Below are 22,840 nucleotides of genomic sequence, written 5' to 3'. Positions count from 1 at the left end.
CAAAGCCTACCATCAATAACACACTACGCCGCCAGGGACTCAAATCCTGCAGTGCCAGACGTGTCCCCCTGCTTAAGCCAGTACATGTCCAGGCCCATCTGACGTTTGCTAGAGAGCATTTGGATGATCCAGAAGAAGATTGGGAGAATGTCATATTTTGTCACATTTTGGTAAAAACTCAACTCGTCGTGTTTGGAAGACAAAGAATGCTGAGTTGCATCCAAAGAACACCATACCTACTGTGAAGCATGGGGGTGGAAACATCATGCTTTGGGGCTGTTTTTCTGCAAAGGGACCAGGACGACTGATCCATGTAAAGGAAAGAATAAATGGGGCCATGTATCGTGAGATTTTGAGTGAAAACCTCCTTCCATCAGCAAGGGCATTGAAGATGAAACGTGGCTGGGTCTTTCAGCATGACAATGTTCCCAAACACACCGCCCGGGCAACGAAGGAGTGGCTTCGTAAGAAGCATTTCAAGGTCCTGGAGTGGCCTAGCCATTCTCCAGATCTCAACCCCATAGAAAATCTTTGGAGGGAGTTGAAAGTCCGTGTTGCCCAGCAACAGCCCCAAAACATCACTGCTCTAGAGGAGATCTGCACGTCGGAATGGGCCAAAATACCAGCAACAGTGTGTGAAAGCCTTGTGAAGACTTACAGAAAACGTTTGACCTCTGTCATTGCCAACAAAGGGTATATAACAAAGTATGGAGATAAACTTTTGTTATTGACCAAATACTTTTTTTCCACCATAATTTGCAAATAAATTAAAAATCCTACAATGTGATTTTCTGGAATTTTTTTTCTCATTTTGTCTGTCATAGTTGAAGTGTACCTATGATGAAAATTACAGGCCTCTCTCACCTTTAAGTGGGAGAACTTGCACAATTGGTGGCTGACTAAATACTTTTTTGCCCCACTGTACATACAAGTCCTCAACCAACAATGCAGTTTTAAGAAAATAGAGTTAAGAAAATATTTACTAAACAAACTAAATAAAAAAATCAAATGAAAAGTAGCACAAAATAACAATGAGGCTATATACAGGGGGTACCAGTACCGAGTCTGTGTGGGGTACAGGTTATTCGAAGTAATTTGTACATGTAGGTAAGGGTAAAGTGACTATGCATAGATAAACAGCGAGTAGCAGCAGTGTAAAAACAAGGGGGATGGGTGTCAATGCAAATAGTCTGGGTAGCCATGTGATTAATTGTTCAGCAGTCTTTTGGCTTGGGGGTCAAAGCTTTAAGGAGCCTTTTGGACCTAGACTTGGTGCCCCAGTACCACTTGCCATGCAGTAGCAGAGAGAACAGTCTATGACTTTGGTGACTGGAGTCGTTTACATTTTTTGGGGCCTTCCTCTTACACCATCTAGTATATAGGTCCTTGATGGCAGGAAGCTTGGCACCTTGATGTACTACCCTGTGTAGCGCCTTACGGGTCGGATGCCGAGCAGTTGCCATACCAGGCGGTGATGCAACTGTTCTGGATGCTCCCGATGGTGCAGCTGTAGAACTTTTTGAGGATCTGGGGACCCGTGCCAAATATTTTCAGTCTCTCTTTACAACTTTCTTGGTGTGTTTGGACCATGATAGTTTGTTGGTGATGTGGACACCAAGGAACTTGAAACTCTCGACCCGCTCCACTACAGCCCCGTTGATGTGAATCTGGGCGTGTTTGTCCCTCGTTTTCCTGTAGTCCACGATCATTTACTTTGTCTTGCTCACGTTGAGGGAGAGGTTGTTGTCCTGGCACCACACGGCGAGGTCTCTGACCCCCTCCCTATAGGCTGTCTCATCATCATCGGTGATCAGGCCTACCACCGTTGTGTCGTCAGCAAAAATGCAGAGTCAGGCGCAGAACACAGTTCTGAGTAATGATTCCAAAATTTACTCCAAAATAGGTACGATTCCAACAAGGAACAAACACAATAATCCATAGCACAAACAACGAGAACCAACATGACAAACAATAACGCACAAAACAGAGAGGGAAATCAGAGGGTTAAATAAGGAACATGATCAATGGAATGGAAATCAGGTGTGTATGATTAAGACAAAACAAAATGAAAATTAAACATGGATCGGTGGTGTCTAGAAAGCCAGTGACGTCGACCGCCAAACGCCGGGATTTCTGTGTTCGGCCTAGTATGGTTATCAATCAGAGGCAGCAGTCAATCGTTAACCCTGATTGAGAATCATACTTAGGTAGCCTGGTTTCACTTTAGAGTTGTGGGTGTTTAATTTCTGTGTTTGTGTTTGAGCCACACGGGACTGTTTCGTTTGTTTCACGTTGTTATTTTGTATTTTGTAGTGTTCAGTTTTTCTTATTAAATTATGGACACTTACCACGCTACAAATTGGTCCGATCTATCTTACTCCTCATCAGAGGAAGACGACGAACATTACACCTAAATTTAATAGAAAGGATATTTTTTCCATTCAGTAGCGATTGTGCTATGTTGAGCATTAAAGTGACCATTTCAAACAGGTTCTATATGCTAGATTTAGAGTTATTTGTCAACTTTAGTTGTGAATGATACAAACCTTAGAATATCTTAGAAATCAAAACATATATGGGCTGCATGATGCAACTATACGATATTGATGATTGGAAAAATTGCAAAACAAAAAAAGCTCTGTTCCTTGCCTCAGGCTGCACACTCTGTTCTTTCATCAACTGATCATATTTTCACCCATCAGACGATTCTCAATTTAATCTTGTCTTTACTAGCAGCATGCCCTACCGTTTGCCAGCAGTATACCACCCTACATCCCACTGCTGGCCTGCTTCTGAAGCTAAGCAGGGTTGGTCCTGGTCAGTCCCTAGATGGGAGACCAGATGCTGTTGAAGTAGTGTTGGAGGGCCAATAGGAGGCACCCTTTCCTCTGGTCTAAAAAAAATATCCCAATGCCCCAGGGCATTGATTGGGGACATTGCCCTGTGTAGGGTGCTGTCTTTCGGATGGGGCATTAAATGGCTGTCCTGACTCTCTGTGGTCACTAAAGATCCCATGGAACTTATTGTAAGAGTAGGGGTGTTAACACTGGTGTCCTGGTATTCTGCCCTTGAGTTGCGTTCCCATGCAAAACTAGACAGATAGCTAACAACTAAGTCTTCAATAAAACTCCCAAGGCGTGACTTTTCTTGAATGAATATATTGAAAACGTTTATGTTGTGAAACTGCAAAATACAGAAAAGAATATAGTTTAGTATTCAATTCACACCGACAGTAGCTGTACATTATACATTTGAAGTTGCATAAATACAAAGCACGCGCTAAGGTACCATGCATCTGGCATGATGCCAAACCATATAGCTAATTGTTACTCATATGGTAATTGGCTCCTTTCATTACTCTAATAATGTACAACCATTTATGTAGAATAACAAAGCATATTACACTAGGAACAGTAACAAAACTACAGTATTGTATATTTTACAATTAGTTTGCATGACGCACGAGCAAAGTAATACTGCTAACGACATACATGAAAAGCATTGCAATTTGTGAGTAAATGCAACCAACATTGACATGTAAGCAACTCTATCAATAACAAGATTATAATCATTAGCTAAATGCTTGAATTGAACTTACAAACAAATATTTTACAAGGCTGAAGCGTGACAAGAAATAACTACATTGAAAGACCTGCACCGTAGCGTTGTTTGTAGCTGCTTCTATGCGTGCAGAACAAATTCTCTACTTCCTGTTTGCGTTGTCTTTCTAAGTACCAGAAACATCCACTAGGGGGCAAATAACACCATTGCACACAATGAAAATCCAATTGAACCATTGTAATAAAATAATCTGTTACCTTCTAACAGGATGGCAGCACACTCCCCGCCTGGTATAATGAAATTGTGCCACTATGAAATAAAACAGATCAAGAAACAAATAATGCCCTTTCTATTTTTATCTTTTGTCTCTAGGATGCTTCAGAAAGAAGAACAACAATCTCTGAGATTGGTCTCAGAAACACTTTAGCAGCTCCTTGCTTGACAATTTTTAGTTCTACTTTCCTAACCTTTTTGTCAGTACTGGGAAAGGTTTTTACCACAAGCCCGACTGGCCAGTCATTTCTGTGTGCCTGACTGTCTTTCAATAAGACAACATCTCCCACTTTTACATTTGGCTTTTCTGCTGTCCATTTTCTGCGTCTCTGCAGCGTTGTCAGGTACTCCTGTCTCCACCTTTTCCAAAAGGTGTCAGCGAGACACTGGACTTGCTTCCACTTTTTCCATTTCTCTTCTTTTTCTGTGGGAAGAGGGGCATTCCACTCACTCTGATCAGAAGAGAGTTCTCTGATTAAGACTTTACCTTGCATTGTTATTGGAGCCACGAACCCAAGGGGGTCATAAAGACTATTCACTGTGGACAGGATGCCTCTCCGCGTAAAAGGCTTCTCATTGTGGGACACCTGGAATGAGAAGCTGTCTGTTTCCAGGTTTCCAAGTCCCAGACTCCGTGGAAAGGGAAGAGGATCCACTCCTAGGTCCAGATCTTTTAAGTCTTTGGCACGAACCTCCATAGGGAAGGCTTCCATAACTGTTTTGCTATTGGATGCAATCTTGTGTAGTTTCATGTTGGACTCCGCCAACATTGCTTGTGTTTTTCTTAGAATGTTGATAGCTTCTTCTGTAGTAGCTACTGATGTCAGACCATCATCAACGTAGAAGTTCCTCACTACATATTGCTTGGGTTCTGACCCCTTCTCACCCTGTAGCGCTGCTCGTCTCATGCAGTAGATGGCTACGGCTGGTGAAGGGCTGTTCCCAAATACATGCACTTTCATCCTGTACTCGGTTATGTTTCTATCTGGGTTGTTGTCTTCATACCAGAGAAACCTTAAGTAATCTCTGTGATCCTCACGTACACCAAAACAGTAAAACATTTGTTGCACATCTGCTGTTAGTGCAATGCAATCCCTGCGGAAACGCATTAGGACACCCAAGAGTGTGTTGTTTAAGTCTGGACCACTGAGCAGAACATCGTTAAGTGACACTCCTTGACACTTAGCACTGGAGTCAAATACTACTCGTATTTGTTCAGGCTTTTGTGGATGGTAAACACCAAATATGGGCAGATACCAACGTTCTTTGTCTCCCTCTAGTGGCTGTGAAAGTTCGGCTTGGTCGTTATCCAGCATCTTTTGCATGAAGTCAATAAAATGACGCTTCATGTCAGGCTTTTTGTCTAAAGTCCTGCGAAGTGATGTGAGACGGTTCATGGCCTGCTCCCTGTTATTAGGGAGGCGACGTCTAGTGGGGCGAAAGGGTAGTGGAGCCACCCAGTTGTTTCCATCATCCTGGAAAACCTGTTTGTCCATAATGTCCAAGAAGGCTTTGTCCTCCACTGATGGTGCTGGTTTATCATCGTCTTGTGTTTTGTCAAACACGGAACATCCCAGGCTGTCTGTGTTCACAGTTGTGATTGGATCTCTCGAGTGCACTGTAGAGGGAGAGATGTGTTTCTGAGCTACGCTGTTGTAGTTCTCTTTTACCTGGATGATGTCAGGGCAAAGGCTCAGATAGGATGTGCGACCATTTTGAAGTATGTTTGTCCTGAACACGTTAACATTGGCTGGTCGGTGAGCCGTTCCCAGACAGACCTCACCCACGATGACCCACCCGAGGTCGAGTCGCTGTGCATAAGGAGTGTCGTGGGGCCCATTGATTTGCTCTCGTACCTTGTGTACCCTTAAGATGTCTCGTCCTAAGAGCAGGAGGATGGGAGCGTCTGGGTCCACTGTTGGAATTTTGTCCATAACTGGTTGCAGATGGGGATGATGATACGCAATGTCGGGGGGAGGGAATCTCCATCCTATCGTCTGGCATCATATCACACTCTATCAGAGTAGGGAGAGTGAGCTGCATGTGTCCATCTATAGACTCCACCATGAAGTTGACGGCTCTCCTGCCCGAAGTCTCTGTTACCCCAGAACACGTCTTCATGGTGTATGGAGCAGAGTTGTCATTGATGTTGAAGAGACTGAAAAACTCTGTCTTAGCCAGAGATTTGTTACTCTGTTCATCAAGCACTACATACATTTTGACAGCTTTCTCTCTTTTCCCAGCCGGATAAGCTTTGACTAGGCATATTTTTGAACATGATCTTGGATTGACTGCCTCACCACAGATCTCTGTACACTTTGAGGTGACAGATAGAAGAGCATCGTCACCTTGCTCCCCACCATGCTCTTTCTCTGCTGTAGCGGTGTCTGTATATGAAGGGGCTGGGCCTGGATGCAGAGCAGCAAGATGCCTGTCGCTGTCGCACTCAGAGCACTTGATTGAAACCTTACAGTCTTTAGCTCTGTGTTGACTTGACCCACAACATCGGAAACAAATGCCATTGTCTTTGAGATATGATTTGCGCTCATCTAGAGTTTTGTATCTAAACCCACGACACTTTTTAAGGGGATGAGGCTTGTTATGTATTGGACAGTGATGGTCAGGGTTTTCAACCTTTGTCTTACTGGGTTTGGTTTGGTGGTCTGAGGCCTCAGATGACACATCTGTCTTGTATACAGTCACAGGTGTCTTGCTGCTGTACCTGGCAGGTTTCTCACTTTTCATGGGCACCTGGTTAGTTGAGGTGTAGAGGGTGAAGCTGGGGTCATTTCTAATTTTCGCCTGGTTCCTGATGAATCTCGAGAAGAACGAGAATGGTGGGAATGCTACCCGATAGTCCTCCTTATATTTGGATCCCTGTGCTATCCATTTTTCTTGTAAACTGAATGGAAGTTTCTCTACAATAGGGTTTACCCCCCGAGATGTGTCCAGATAAGCGAGGCCTGGAAGGTACCCTTCTACTTTAGCACACTCCAGTTCAAGAAGAATGTCACCTAGTTCTCTTAGTTTGTGATTGTCTTTGTTAGCCAGTTTTGGAAAATCATCAATTTTCTTCAACAGTGCATTCTCGATCACTTCGGGTGTACCATAGCACTCTTCTAGTCGTTGCCAGACCATGTTAAGTCCTGCTGTTGCGTTGAAAATATGGACAGATCTAATTATGTTTGCTTGCTCAGATGACTCTGCCCCTAGCCACTTGGTAATTAGATCTAACTCTTTCCCGGCTGATAAATTCAAGTCTCTGGTCGCATTGAGAAAGGATGCGACCATAATTTTCAGGGCGATCATCAAACTTCAGGAGTCCGGAACTCACCATCTCACGGCGTAGGAGGTACTTGATGAGGTCTGGTGCCACTTGTGACTCGGGGAAGTTTTGTGTGTGTGACTGGAAGTGGGCTTGTTTTCCATTTCCACCATGCTGCTGTTCATTCCTTTTGAACGGAGAGTCTCTGCTTATGCTCCATTGTTTGCTACTTTCTAGATTGTGGCATGTAGCTGGGTCAACACTAAGCTCTTGTTTCTGCACTTCAAATGGAAGTTCAGCAAAGTAGGGCCTAGCATGTTGTTGCATATACTCACATGTACGTTGGACTGGACTTAAGGGCTGTGTCCCTGTGTCTAGTTCTTTGCGAAGCTCTCTGCGTTCTGCTTCTACAGCTTCTTCAAAGGCTGCAGCTTCAGCCAACGCAGCAGCAGCTGCTCTCTCAACTTGGAGAACATTTAAACTTGCCTCGAGGTCAGCTTTTTGCTTCAACAAGCTGGCCTCTATTTCTGCCTTTTGTTTCATCAAGCTGGCCTCTATTTCTGCCTTTTGTTTCATCACAGAAGCTTCCTTCTCAGCATAAGAGACTTGTGCGCGTGCTGCGTCCGCCTTGGCGCGTGCTTTGACGGCTGCAAAACTCGCCGTTGAGGATCTGCTTGACTGTTTTGACAACCTTGATCTTGTAGATTGAGACTTGGTCCCAATGTGCTGAAGAGGCTCTTCCATCTCTCTCTGTTGAACACCTGACTCTGGTTGTTGCATCGTAGACTGCTGGTCTTCCCTAGGATAAGAGGCTTTGTTGGCTGATGAATGTAGAAACATAACCACCGTGTGCAGTTATTCTTGTGCTTGAGCCCGCTGTGATGATGTTTTTTCACTATTCTGCCCTTGAGTTGCGTTCCCATGCAAAACTAGACAGATAGCTAACAACTAAGTCTTCAATAAAACTCCCAAGGCGTGACTTTTCTTGAATGAATATATTGAAAACGTTTATGTTGTGAAACTGCAAAATACAGAAAAGAATATAGTTTAGTATTCAATTCACACCGACAGTAGCTGTACATTATACATTTGAAGTTGCATAAATACAAAGCACGCGCTAAGGTACCATGCATCTGGCATGATGCCAAACCATATAGCTAATTGTTACTCATATGGTAATTGGCTCCTTTCATTACTCTAATAATGTACAACCATTTATGTAGAATAACAAAGCATATTACACTAGGAACAGTAACAAAACTACAGTATTGTATATTTTACAATTAGTTTGCATGACGCACGAGCAAAGTAATACTGCTAACGACATACATGAAAAGCATTGCAATTTGTGAGTAAATGCAACCAACATTGACATGTAAGCAACTCTATCAATAACAAGATTATAATCATTAGCTAAATGCTTGAATTGAACTTACAAACAAATATTTTACAAGGCTGAAGCGTGACAAGAAATAACTACATTGAAAGACCTGCACCGTAGCGTTGTTTGTAGCTGCTTCTATGCGTGCAGAACAAATTCTCTACTTCCTGTTTGCGTTGTCTTTCTAAGTACCAGAAACATCCACTAGGGGGCAAATAACACCATTGTACACAATGAAAATCCAATTGAACCATTGTAATAAAATAATCTGTTACCTTCTAACAGGATGGCAGCACACCTGGCAAAATTCCCAATCTTGCCTTCATACCATTATTGCCACCTAATACAATTGGCTCATTCATCTCCTCTCCCCTCCCCTGTAACTATTCCCCAGATCATTGCTGTTAGAGAGAATGTGTTCTCAGTCAATTTACCTTGTAAATTTTTTTTTTTAAATGGTTTAGATTTAGAATGCCTGATTATCAAATGGGCAGGAAAAGGGGCAAAAATACATAATCTGCATACATTCAAATAGTGAATGGAGTTCGTTTTTCAATGTGCTGGGTAGGCTACTCCGGTTTTCTTTAAAAGTTGAAAATGAAATATAGTAGCTGCTTTCATATGGGATTGCATATAGAAATGTCTGGGCTTATAAGAACACCTAGCCTATTTCACTCCAAGCATCAACCATTGCATGAGGACTATGCAGCCTTTTGATGCGCGACAGGTGATATTCCGACCAACTCTGTATACCAGGGGCTCTACAATCCTGTTCCTGCAGCTACCCAGTGCTTAATTTGGGAAACCAAATTAAATCTGTTCGGCGACATCGATAGTAAGATGTTTTCACAGCAAAACATATTTCCTTAAACTGTTGTCAGCCCCTCTCTCTGCACTCTTGAGAAAGGAATGAAAGAGAGAGGAGATGGAAAAGCACAGTGGTGAGATATTGTGTAGCTTAAGGTAATTTGCCAGCCTATTCATTATGAAAATATAAAAATGACCTATTACTTGGCTATTAAAAATCCAATGCAAATTCATTCCCAGTAGGTTGGTGACACCTTAAATGGGGAGGACAGGCTGATGGTAATGGCTGTGGTAGAATAGGTGGAATATCAAATACCATTCCATTTGCTCCGTTCCAGCCATTATTATGAGCCATCCTCTCCTCAGCAGCCTCCACTGATATTATAATTGTAAGCTAACTCTGTAAGGCACCTGCTTTCTTTTCCACGAAGCTCAGTCCGGCAAATTGGGGGACCAGAGTTGTTAGCTGTGGTAAAAGCTCTGAAGGTGTGGAGACACTGGCTTGAGTGGGCTAAACACTCTTTCCTCATCTGGACTGACCACCGTAATCTGGAATATATCCGGGCAGCGAGGAGACTGAATCATCAGGCAAGTTGGGCCATGTTTTTTTAACCAGATTTAGGTTCACCATCTCTTATAGACCAGGTTCCCTTAACACTAAGGCCGACGCGCTGTCTCATCTCTATGACACCGAAGAGCGGTTCATTGACCCTACTCCCATCCTTCCAGCTTCGTGTCTGGTGGCACCGGTGGTATGGGAGGTGGACGTGGACATCGAGCGGTCGTTACGGTTGGAACCTGCTCCCCCACAGTGTCCAGCGGGTCTTCAGTACTTGCCGCTTGGTGTTCGTGACCAATTGATTCGGTGGGCCCATACCCTACCCTCTTCGGGTCATCCAGGTATTAAGAGGACAGTGCGGGGTCTTAGGGGTAAATACTGGTGGCCCACCTTGGCTAAGGACGTGAGGTTTTATGTTTCCTCCTGTTCGGTGTGTGCTCAGAGTAAGGCTCCTAGACACCTGCCTAGAGGGAAGTTACAGCTCCACAACGGCCGTGGTCTCATCTGTCGGTGGATTTTCACACTGACCTTCTCCCGTCTCAGGGGAACACTACGATCTTGGTCGTTGTGGATCGGTTTTCTAAGTCCTGCCGTCTCCTCCCGTTGCCCGGTCTCCCTACGGCCCTACAGACTGCGGAGACCCTGTTTACCTACGTCTTCCGGCACTACGGGGTGCCTGAGGACATCGTTTCTGATCGGGGTCCCCAGTTCACGTCCCGAGTTTGGAGGGCGTATATGGAGCGTCTGGGGGTCTCGGTCAGCCTGACCTCAGGTTTCCACGCCGAGAGTAATGGGCAGGTGGAGAGAGTGAACCAGGATGTGGGTAGGTTTCTGCGGTCATATTGCCAGGACCGGCCAGGAGAATGGGTGAGGTAGATCCCATGGGCTGAGTTGGCTCAGAACTCACTCAGCCTCTCCTCCACAAACATGTCACCTTTCCAGTGCGTGTTGGGCTACCAGCCTGTCCTGGCACCGTGGCATCAGAGCCAGACCGAAGCTCCTGCGGTGGAGGAGTGGGTGCAGCGCTCACAGCAGACCTGGAGAGCCGTGAGGCCCCTGTGTTCGCACCGGGGGATCGGGTCTGGCTCTCGACCCGAAACCTGCCCCTCCGCCTGCTCTGCCGGAAGCTGGGGCCGCAGTGTGTGTGGCCATTTAAAGTCCTGAGGAGGATAAACAACCGTATTAACTACCGTATTAACTACCGTACTACCGTATTAACCCCTCGTTTCATGTGTCTCTCCTCAGGCCAGTGGTAGCTGGTCCCCTGCAGGAAGGTGAGGTTCCGGAGGTCCCTCCGCCCCCTCTGGACATCGAGGGGTCCCCGGCGTACACAGTACATTCCATTCTGTACTCTAGACGACGGGTGAGGGGCCTACAGTACCTCGTGGACTGGGAGGGGTTTACGTTCCGGAGGAGAGGAGCTGGGTACCGGTGGAAGACATCTTGAATCCATCACTGCTGAGGGATTTCCATTGCCTCCAACCGGATTGCCCTGCGCCTCGTCCCCCGGGTTGCCCTCGAGGCCGGTGGCGGCGCTCTGCAGGAGCCGCGCGTCGGAGGTGGAGGGGTGGTACTCTTCCTGTTCGTGCTGCGCTCGGCGGTCGTCGTCACCGGTCTACTAGCTGCCACCGATTCCCTTTTCCTTTTCTGTTGGTTATGTCTTTATTGGTTTCACCTGTTTCTCGTTTGGGGTTTTTGTTCAGGGCTATTTAAGCCGTCTATGCCCGCTTGCTTTTGTGTGGGCTTATTTGCTGTTCTGTTTGTGGATGGTTACGTTTGTTTATTTGTTGGACTGTTTTGGTGTCCTGTTTTGGGTAGGTCAGTATTTGTGGCCTATTGTTGTTGACGTGACCTTGTTCGTTCCGGAATAAATTTCGGAAACCCAAAACCCTCTGCTCTCTGCGCCTGACTCCGCAGCCACCACTCCTAGCTACGTGACAGTAAGACTCCAACCCTCTGCTTACTGTCTGCATTTGGGTCTTGCATTGTGCCTTGATAGTACGAACTGGCCATGACAGACCCAGCAGACTTGGACCAGCTTCGCCACACTGTCTCCCTGCAGGGAAACACCATTGGGAGTTGCTACAGGGCCTTTTGGAAGGGCTCGGTTCCTTGGTTACAGGCTGTTACGGAGCAAATCAGGGAGTTAGCTCAGACTGTCTGCCACCTCTGAAAAACATCAATCACCCTGTAATGTTTTTCCTTATCTGTGGTGAGTTGGTACAGCCTATCCCGACTCCCTGTGAACCCTGCTTACCTCCAGAGCAATATTTAGGGAATCCTGGTGCCTGCCCGGGTTTTCTTTCCCAGTCCTCGCTTATTTTTGAGCTACAGCCATTTTCGTTTACTTCAGACCCATTGAAGATGGCGTAAATAATGTCAGGCTACGGCAGTTTGGGAACAACAATCTGCCATTTGCGGGCATTTGGAGGAATTCATGGCAGAGGTGAGACGTTTTTGAGTATCAGGGAGAAAGGCGGCCAGCAAACTGCTTGACTTACGTCAACTCCTGTAGTGTGGCAGACTACGCAGTGGACTCTCGCCTGTTGGCCGCCTAGAGTGCCTGGAATCCGGAGTCTCTTTTCAATACTTTTCTGCACGGATTATCTGAGGAGGTTAAGGATGAGCTAGCTGCTCGCGAACTGCCGGTGGACCTCGACTCCCTTATCGCCTTAACCATTAAAATTGATGGACGCCTAAGGGAACGTAAGAGTGAGAGGTTTGGTCTAGGGCACACTCGTGTATCCGATATGGAGCGTTCACCTCCTATGGAATCTGGAAGTTTCCGAAGGCAGCTCTTCCGAGAGGAGTTGAAGCCACCCGAGCTCTCGTAAATCTACTACGGGTGAGTTGGATACTCCTGAGCCTATGCAGTTGGGAAGATCTAGGCTATCAATTTGGGAGCGCTCATGGAGGATGAATAATAACTGTTGTCTGTACTGTGGAGGGATATGACATTTTATAGCTAACTGCCCTATTAGGAAACCCTTGCCTCTAGTGACTGGATGTCTCTGCTATCCCCACAGAATACCATGATCTCCTGGAAGTGTTCAGTAAGACATGTGCTACTTCCCTTCCCCCGCACCGTCCTTATGATGGTCCCATTGCTCTTCTCCCAGGCACTACACCACCTCGGGGTCGATTGTATTCTCTGTCTGGACCAGAGACCAAAGCTATGGAGGAGTCTCTGGGGCCATCCGTCTGTCTGCATCGCCTGCCGGCACAGGGTTTTTCTTTGTGGAGAAGGACAAGACGGAGTCCGTGCCTTGACTACCGGGGACTTAATGACATTACTGTTAAGAATCGTTACCTCAACCCTACCTCTCCTCTGTGTTTGAACCTCTCCAGGGGGCCACCATATTTTCCAAGTTGGACCTTAAATGCTTACCACCTGGTTCGGATACGTGAGGGGGATGAGTGGAAGACAGTCTTCAACACAGCCAGTGGACATTATGAGTACCAGGTCATGCCATTTGGACTCACCAATGCCCCCACTGTTTTCCAGGCTTTGGTCAATGATGTGCTTCAGGACATGCTAAACCATTTCGTGTACCTTGTTTTTTTCCCCCCGATCTGCACAAGAACATGTCCTTCAGCGCTTCCTGGAGAAGCAATTATTTGTGAAATCCGAGAAGTAAGTTTCCCCACTCTGTCACCTTTCTGGGATATGTCATTGCTGAGGGCAATGTTCAGATGGATCCTGGAAAGGTGAAAGCAGTGGTGGATTGGCCTCAACCAACATCCAGGGTGCAGTTGCAACGGATCCTTGGTTTTGCAAACTTCTACCGCCGTTTTAATTCGGGACTACAGCACACTGGCGACCCCCCCTCTCGGCACTCACCTCTCCCAAGGTACCGTTTCAAATGGTCTCCAGCTGTCGACAAAGCTTTTGTGGACCTGAAGCATCGGTTCACAACAGCACCCATCCGCATCCAGCCGGACGTCCTGTCAATTTGTAGTGGAAGTGGATGCTTCGGATGTTGGAGTGGGGGCCATCCTGTCCCAGCGATCTGCCCAGGACCAGAAGCTTCATCCCTGTGCCTTCCTGTCCCATCGTCTCAATCCTGCTGAGAGGAACTATGATGTTGGCAACCGAGGACTCCTGGCGGTGAAGATGGATCTGCAAGAGCGGAGGCACTGGGTGGAAAGAGCAGAACAGCCATTCTTGGTCTGGACCGACCATAACCTGAAATCTCCGTACAGCCAAGCGCCTCAACTCCAGGCAGGCCCGGTGGGCCCTCCTGTTCACCAGATTTAACTTCACCATCTCCTTCCGCTCCAGGTTCAAAGAATGTGAAGCCTGGCGCCCTCTCCCGCCTATACAGTTCCTCTGCCTCGACCTCTGAAACCATTCTCCCTACCTCATACCTTGCTGCCACTGTGGATTGGGGTATTGAGAACCTGGCACACCGCAAGGCACACCGCTCCCAGCCTGGACCTGAAGGGGGCCCGGCTAACCGGCTGTTTGTCCCTAATCCAGTCCTGGAATGGGCTCATTCCTCCAGGCTGACCTGTCATCCAGGGTCCCATAGTACACTAGCCTTCCTTCCACAACATTTCTGGTGGCCCACAATGGTCCCTGACATCTCTGCCTTCCTCACTGCATGCACTGTGTGTGCTCAAAACAAGATTCCACGGCAAGCTCCTTCTGGCCTCCTGCAGCCACTACACTCTCCGTATGATGGCAACACTGTCATTTTAACGGTAGTCAACCGGTTCTCCAAGGCCGCCCATTTCATCCCTCTCCCCAAACTGCCTCTCTCTGTGCCAGTTCATCTTGTATGTTTCCAAGTCAACCAGCATTTTTCCCGTTCTCCTGCTTTTTGCATTCTCCTTTTTCTAGTTCTCCTGGTTTTGACCCTTGCCTGTTTCTGGACTCTGTATCCGCCTGCCTGAACTCTGCCTGCCTTGACCACGAGCCTGTCTGCCACTCTGTACCTCCTGGACCTCATGATCTGGTTTTGACCTTTTTGCCCGTCCACGACCATTCTCTTGTCTACCCCTTTGGAATAAAAACATTTTAAGACTCCAACCCTCTGCTTACTGTGTCTGCATTTGGGTCTTGCCTTGTGCCTTGATAGGAACTGTGCTGCCAAGCTTGCAAGGACAGACCAGATACAATTTAAATTAGCACTGAGGTGTGAAGTAAAAGGTGTCAAGGCTTTTGGGCCCCGTATTACTGTTGACGATATCTGGAAATGTGCATGTACACCCTGGCCCATCTACTGTTTCTAGCCCCAATTCGGACTTGTGCACAGATATCCGCTTCACTGATTTCTGCTCTCGTAAAAGCCTGAGTTTTCTGCACGTTAACATTAGAAGCTTATTACCTAAAATGGATAAATTGAAAATGTAGGTTCGCAGCTCCAATCCAGATGTGTTGGTCATTACTGAGACGTGGTTAAGAAAGAGTGTTTTGAACACTGTTAACCTTTCTGGTTATGACCTTTTTCAGCAATGTTACCCTCACAAATAATCCTGATGGGCATCAGTCTGGCGTTTTCTGTAATTACCTTAGTGATCACTGTTTTACAGCCTGTGTTTGTAATGGCTGCTCAGAGAAACAACCTTTTCTGATTTGTCATAAGCTTGCTAAAAATATGTAATGAGCACGCCTTCATGAACTGGCCTCTGTAATATTGTAAAGAAGCAGCTTGATCACTTCTGTCAAAGACACTTGGACTTTTTAAAGATATTTTCAGTGGTATTGTTAAACACGCCCCCATAAATAAAATGAGACCTAAAAACGGGTTCAGGCCCTGGTTCAACTGTGATCTTGCAGAGTTACTCCACCTCAAGAATTCCATTTGGCAAAAGGCTCGGCACACGCATACTCAGGCTGACTGGCTCTCGTTCAGGCAAAGTACACCCAGGCTATCCGGAAGGCCGAAGTTAGTTAGTTTAAGGAGAAGTTCTCTCTCTGTGGGTCTAACCTCAAGAAGTTCTGGGAGACGGTTAAAGACCTGGAGAGTAAACCCTCCTCACAGCTGCCCATGTCCCTTAATGTTGATGTGGTTGTTACCGACAAGAAGCACCTGGCTGACCTCTTTAATCACCACTTAAGTCAGGATTCCTATTTGACTCAGCCATGCCTCCTTGCCCGTCCAACATTTCCTCATCTCCCACCCCTTCTAATGTGACTATCCCCAATGCTTCTCCCTCTCCCCCCCCCCCCCCCCCCCCCCTGTCCAGCTACAATGCTTCTCCCTCTTCCCTCCTGCCCAGTTACAAATGTTCTCCCTGCAGGCAGTCACTGAGTCCGAGGTGCTAATAGAGCTCCTTAAACTTGTCCCCCAAAAAACATCTGGGTCAGATGGTTTCAACCCTTTAGGCTTGGCGATGATAGGGGCAGCAACCTTATCTCCAACCTTTTTAATGTCTCCTTTCTTGGGAGGTTCCCATTGCTTGGAAGGTAGCCACGGTTCATCCTTTATTTAAAGGGGGAGATCTAGCTGATCCTAACTGTTCTAGGTCTATTTTGCCCTGTTTATCAAAAGTGTTGGAGAACCTTGTCAATAATCAACAGACTGGTTTTCTTGATGTCTATAATATTATCTCGGGTATGCAATCTGGTTTCCGCTCAGGTTATGGATTGGTCACTGCAACCTTAAAGGTCTTAAATGATGTCACCATTGCCCTTGATTCTAAGCAATGGTGTGCTGCTATTTTAAATGACTTGGCCAAAGCTTTGATACGGTAGACCATTCCATTCTTGTGGGCCGGCTAAGGAGTATTGGTGTCTCTGAGGGGTCTTTGGCCTGGCTTGCTAACTACCAAGTCAGAAAATCTGCTGTCTCAGCCACTGCCTGTCATTAACCATTCAAGGACTCAAATAAAAGTGTTTGTTTTGGGCAGTGTACACAGAAAAAAAGCATTTTAAATAACAAATACTCAAATACACATGTATACTGAAATATAAACGCTATCTATCTATATATATATAGATCCCAAAAATGTTCCATACACACAAAAGCTTACTTCTCTCAAATTGTGTGCACAATGCCACAGATGTCTCAAGTTTTGAGGGAGCGTGCAATTGGCATGCTGACTACCGGAATGTCCAACAGAGCTGTTGCCAGAGAATTGAATGTTAATTTCTCTACCATAAACCAATGTCATTTTAGAGAATTTGGTAGCATGTTCAATTGGCCTCACAACCGCAGACCACGTGTAACCATTCCAACACATGATCTCCACATCCAGCTTTTTCACCTGCGGGATCATCTGAGACCAGCCACTCGGACAGCTGATGAAACTATGGGTTTGCACAACCAAATAATTTCTGCACAAACTGTCAGAAACCATGTCCGGGAAGCTCACCTGCGTGAGCATCCTCACCAGGGTCTTGACCTGACAGCAGTTTGTCATTGTAACTGACTTCAGTGGGCAAATGCTCACCTTCAATGGCCACTGGCATGCTGGTGAAGTGTGCTCTTCTTGGATGAATACCAGTTTCAACTGTATCAGGCAGATGGCAGACAGCGTAGTGTGTATGACGTCATGTGGGCGAGTGGTTTGCTAATGTCAACGTGTGAACGAAGTGCCTCATGGTGGGGTTATGGTACGGGCAGGCATAAGCTATGGACAACGAACACTCTTGCATTTTATTGATGGCAATTTGAATGCACAAAGATACCGTGACGAGATCCTGTTGCTCATTGTCGTGCTATTCATCCATCACCATCACCTCATGTTTTAGCATGATAATGTATGGACCCATGTAGCAAGGATCTACACAATTCCTGGAAGCTGGAAATGTACCAGTTCTTCCATGGCCTGCATACTCACCAGACATGTCACCCATTTGAGCATGTTTTGGATGCTATGGATTGACGTGTACGACAGCGTGTTCCATTTCCCGCCAATATTCAGCAACTTCGCACAGCCATTGAAGGGGGGGCAACATTCCACAGGCCACAATCAACAGCCTGATCAACTTTATGCACAGGAGATGTGTTGCACTACATGAAGAAAGTGGTGGTCACACCAGATACTGACTGGCTTTCTGATCCACACCCCTACCTTTTTATTAAGGTATCTGACCAACCGATGCAAATCCACAACTTAGGGCCTAATTAATGTATTTCATTTGACTGATTTCCTTATGAACTGTGTAACATTTTTGAAATTGTTGCATGTTGCGTTTATATTTTTGTTCAGTGTATTTAACCCAGATCTGACACACACACATGATCATGCCTAAGGGCAGATCCAGATATCCCCAGGCCAGGGACCAATGTTTTATTACTCCCACTGTAGCCTCTGTTCTTCTGTTTTCCCTCCCTTTCTCATACCGTAATTTGTTCAAATAAAATTGTTATTGTTCACATACACATATTTAGCATATGTTATTGCGGGTGTAGTGGAATGTTTGTTTCCCTATCCAACAGTGCTGAAGTATCTAACGATACACAAATCTATAAGTAAAAGAATGGAGTTAAGAAATATATAAATATTAGGACAAGCAATGTCCGAGTGGCATTGACTAAAATACAGTAGAATATAATACAGTACATACATATGAGATGAGTAAAGCAGTATGTAAACATTATTCATTTGGGCTAGGCCCCTTTTTTCTCCACTTCCTGTCTGAATGATGTGCCCAAAGTAAACTGCCTGTTGCTCAGGCCCTGAACCCAGGATATGTATATAATTGGTACCATTGGAAAGAGAACACTTTGAAGATGGTAGAAACGTTAAAATAATGTAGGAGAATATAACACTAGATATGGTAGGAGAAAACCCAAAGAAAAACCAACCAGAATATTTTTTTTTTGAGAGACCATCCTCTTAGAAATTCAAGAGAAGGGTCATATTGAAAATTAGCTCCTGGATGCAATTCCCATGGCTTCCACGGGGTGTCAGCAGTCTATGTTCAAGGTTTCAGACTTGTAACTTCAAAAACTAATAAGAAATAACTGTTTAAGTAGAGGGACACAGTCTTGGAAATTTGTGTTTGCGCGCACCATGACGACATTACGCACCTGCTAAAATCGGTTTCCTATTGAACATACTTCTTTCCGTAATAAATATTATAGTTTGATTGCATTTTAGGATATCTGAGGAGTAAATAGAAACCTATTTTTCCTGAGGATAAGTTATTTTCCTGGCACCACCCCGCCAGGACCCTCATCTCCTCCATGTAGGCTGTCTCGTCATTGTTGGTAATCAGGTATATTACTGCTGTGTCGTCTGCAAACTTGATGATTGAGTTGGAGGCGTGCATGGTCAGGGAGTGAACAGGGAGTACACAAGGGGGCTGAGCACGCACCCTTGTGGAGCCCCTGTGTTGAGGATCAGCGAAGTGGAGGTTTTGTTTCCTACCTTCACCACCTGGAGGCGGCCCGTCAGGAAGTCCAGGACCCAGTTGCACAGGGTGGCGTTCAGACCCAGGGCCCCGAGCTTAATGATGAGTTTGGAGGGTACTATGGTGTTGAATGCTGAGCTATAGTCAATGAACAGCATTCTGACATAGTTATTCCTCTTGTCCAGATGGGATAGGGCAGTGTGCAGTGCGATGGACATTGCATTGTCTGTGGATCTATTGGAGTGGTAAGCAAATTGAAGTGGGTCTAGGGTGTCAGGTAAGGTAGAGGTGATATGATCCTTAACTTGACTCTCAAAGCACTTCATGATGACAGATGTGAGTGCTACAGGGCGATAGTAATTTATTTCAGTTACCTTTGCTTTCTTGGGTACAGGAACAATGGTGGATATATTGAAGTGGGGACAGCAGACTGGGATAGAGAGAGATTGAATAAGTCCGTAAACACTCCAGCCAGCTGATCTGCGCATGCTCTGAGGACGCGGCTAGGGATGCCGTCTGGGCCGGCAGCCTTGCGAGGGTTAACAAGTTTAAAATGTCTTTCTCATGTCGACCACGGAGAAGGACAGCCCACAGTCCTTGGTAGCGGGCCGCGTCGGTGGCACTGTGTTATCCTCAAAGCAGGCGAAAAAGGTTTTCAGCTAATCCGGTAGCAAGACATTGGTGTCTTCAACGTGGCTGGTTTTCGTTTGTAATCCGGCATTGTCTATAGACCCTGACACATACGTCTCGTGTCTGAGCCGTTGAATTGCCACTCCACTTTATCTTTGTACTGAAGTTTTGCCTGTTTGATTGCATTACGGAGGGAATAACTGATTCACTAGTTCAGTTTTGCTCGAGTGCTGCCACCTGTCCACGGTTTCTGGTTTGGGTAGGTTTTAATAGTCACCATGGAAACAACATTCCCTATACTCTTCCTGATTAACTCAATCACCGTGTTTGTACATACGTCAATTTTATTCTCAGAGGCTACCCGGAATATATCCCCCTGCTGGATCATAACAATCTTGAAGCATGGCTTCCGATTGGTCAGACCAGCGTTGAATAGACCTTAGCACGGGTACTTCCTGTTTGAAAAATGCAGTCGTGATCTGATTTGTCCGAAGGGAGGGAGTCAGAGGGCCTTTGTAGGCATCTCGAAAAGGTGAGTAGCAGTGGTGTAGTGTTTTTCCTAAGCTTTGACCTACAGTCAATGTGTTGATAGAACTTTGGCAGCGTTTTCCTCAAATTTGCTCTCTGTTGTGAGTTTTCTTTATTACTCTGAGTGTTTAAGTCTCTGTAAAGCCATTTTGTCTGTACTCTCCATTGTTGTCGATTCTGAGCTCTTGCTGAGAGTAAAATAAAGTACTCTGCATTACAGAGCTTTCTACTGCAAGCAATATATCTAGAGTATCTATTATTGACTAATTGTTACATTCATTTGACCTGTTCCTATTTGGAAGAATCAAATAAAGATGATAGACCATTGTGTATTTCTCTTACAAGACTCATAGTGGGGTGTGTGTTGTAACAGCCTCTTAGGAATGGGTGGGCCTGGGTGGGCCACTGGGGAACAGCAACATTTTCTCTCAGACTCGTGGCAAAATGTGTAGAATAGCATGAGATTAGCTATAAAACTGCAAATTATTCTCACTGCCCCATGGCAAAATGTGTAGAATTGCTGGAAGCTAAATGTTTTTCCCCAAAAATGTCCACCCACCAACACATTTCTGGCTATGCTATTTTTATGGATTAAAAATATTGTTTAGTGTTCTGGAATCTTTAGAAATTGAGTGGAGTAAAATGTAATGTTCTTGCAATTGATCTGTAACAAATGAAACGTGTATATTGTCATTGTATTTGATGCTTCAGGCTATACAATACTCTGGATGTCTTATATGACTTGGCATTGATGGATGTTGGTGTGAATGATCAGAGGATGGCCACATTGGACTTTGACATACTTCCTTTAGGAAAGATAATTCTTAATTTATCATTAGCTAACACAACGTGCACTTGGTGAACTGCACTTGTTGGAAATGGCACAGTAGAGTTATGCAGGCATCATGCCGAGCCATGTATTACTAACCTTATACTTGAAGTTGCGTTCATGTGGTGCATGAAACTACTTGGTAATCTAAAACATGGCATTGGGTGTTGCCTCCACAGTTCACATGCAGGCCCTAACTGACCAAGGGCTGTCTTTCTGCCTTAACATTGGGTCTCGGAGTCTCCTGAAGACAGCTCACACATTTTCCATCATTGTCACCCATTGAAGTGACGATGAACATGATGCTAAGTCTGTAAGAGAAGAGGTAGGTAAAAATAGGAGGTTGTGCATGTGTATTGCATTCAAGGAATTGTGGCCTAGGAGTGCAGATAATCTTGCTAAGCATTCACGTGACATCAGAGCAATGTGTTTACATTCCTAACAGTTAGAGAAAATTTGGTGAACTGCATTAAATATGTTCCACACAATTATGACATGCCAATGCCAATCACACAGGTCAATTAGAGCAAAGAAGACTGGGCAAAAGGTATTAACATTGAAGTATTGAGTGAATTCACTGAAGTGCAGTGGAGGGTATTTCATGTATGGGCACTGATAATCTCTCTTTAATTGATTGTTATAACACCCTTTCTCAGGGCTGCATAGTGAGTGGGCAGGTGTTCATTTCTAACCACACCAGTTGATTGGACTGTCTTCTCCATAACCTAATAACATAAAGACAGTTGGGAGGGAAGAAACAAATGTTCGATCGAGCTATTTGCCACACTTGTGAGCTTGCTGATGAAACGTTGCCTGCTGCACGTGAGGGGGAATTTAAATAGGGTACAACAACAGCCACCCAATATGGATTTCTCCAGATCAGGGACTGTTTTCTATTTCCCACTGTAACCTTTGTTCTTCTGTTTCCCTCCCTTTCTCCTGCCATGATACTTTGTGGAAAGCTCTTTGTTGTGAGTTTTCTTTATTACTTGGAGTGCTTAAGTCTCTGTAAAGCTCTTTGTTGTGAGTTTTCTTTATTACTTGGAGTGCTTAAGTCTCTATAAAGCTCTTTGTTGTGAGTTGTCTTTATTACTTGGAGTGCTTAAGTCTCTGTAAAACTCTTTGTTGTGAGTTTTCTTTATTACTTGGAGTGCTTAAGTCTCTATAAAGCTCTTTGTTGTGAGTTGTCTTTATTACTTGGAGTGCTTAAGTCTCTGTAAAGCTCTTTGTTGTGAGTTTTCTTTATTACTTGGAGTGCTTAAGTCTCTGTATAGCTCTTTGTTGTGAGTTTTCTTTATTACTTGGAGTGCTTAAGTCTCTGTAAAGCTCTTTGTTGTGAGTTTTCTTTATGCCGAATACCACATGTGTAGACCTTACTGTGAAATGCTTACTTATAAGCCCTTAACCAACAATGCAGTTTTAAGAAAAATAAGAGTTAAGAAAAATATTTACAAAATAAACAGAAGTAAAAAACTAAAGGAGCAGCAATAAAATAATAATGAGGCTATATTCAGGGGGAACTGGTATCGAGTCAATGTGCAGGGGTACAGGTTTTTACATTTTGTTTAAAAAATGTATTTAACCCCTTTTTCTCCCCAATTTTGGAGTATCCAAGTACCTTGTCTCATCGCTACAACTCCCGTATGGGCTCGGGAGAGACGAAGGTTGAAAGTCATGCGTCCTCCGATACACAACCCAAC

At 45.1% G+C, this 22,840-nt stretch overlaps 1 protein-coding gene across 1 annotated transcript; it reads right to left on the bottom strand.

The window, feature by feature from the left end:
- Positions 1-3,142: 3,142 nt before the first annotated feature.
- On the bottom strand, positions 3,143-8,655 carry LOC118964456 (uncharacterized). Its single transcript, XM_090212332.1, has 2 exons — positions 8,536-8,655; positions 3,143-8,120 (listed from the first exon to the last, which is right to left on the bottom strand). Exon 2 carries the CDS (start codon positions 5,766-5,768, stop codon positions 3,930-3,932), a length of 1,839 nt encoding a protein of 612 aa, XP_090068458.1. The 5' UTR covers positions 5,769-8,120; positions 8,536-8,655; the 3' UTR covers positions 3,143-3,929.
- Between the last annotated feature and the right edge of the window lie 14,185 nt (positions 8,656-22,840).

This window comes from Oncorhynchus mykiss, chromosome 1, assembly GCF_057628025.1.
Source record: "Oncorhynchus mykiss isolate SJ-2025 chromosome 1, ASM5762802v1, whole genome shotgun sequence".
Classification (NCBI taxonomy): Eukaryota; Metazoa; Chordata; class Actinopteri; order Salmoniformes; family Salmonidae; genus Oncorhynchus; species Oncorhynchus mykiss.
The sequence above is the reverse complement of the archived record's forward strand: the minus strand, read 5'-3'. Positions and strand labels throughout refer to the sequence as shown.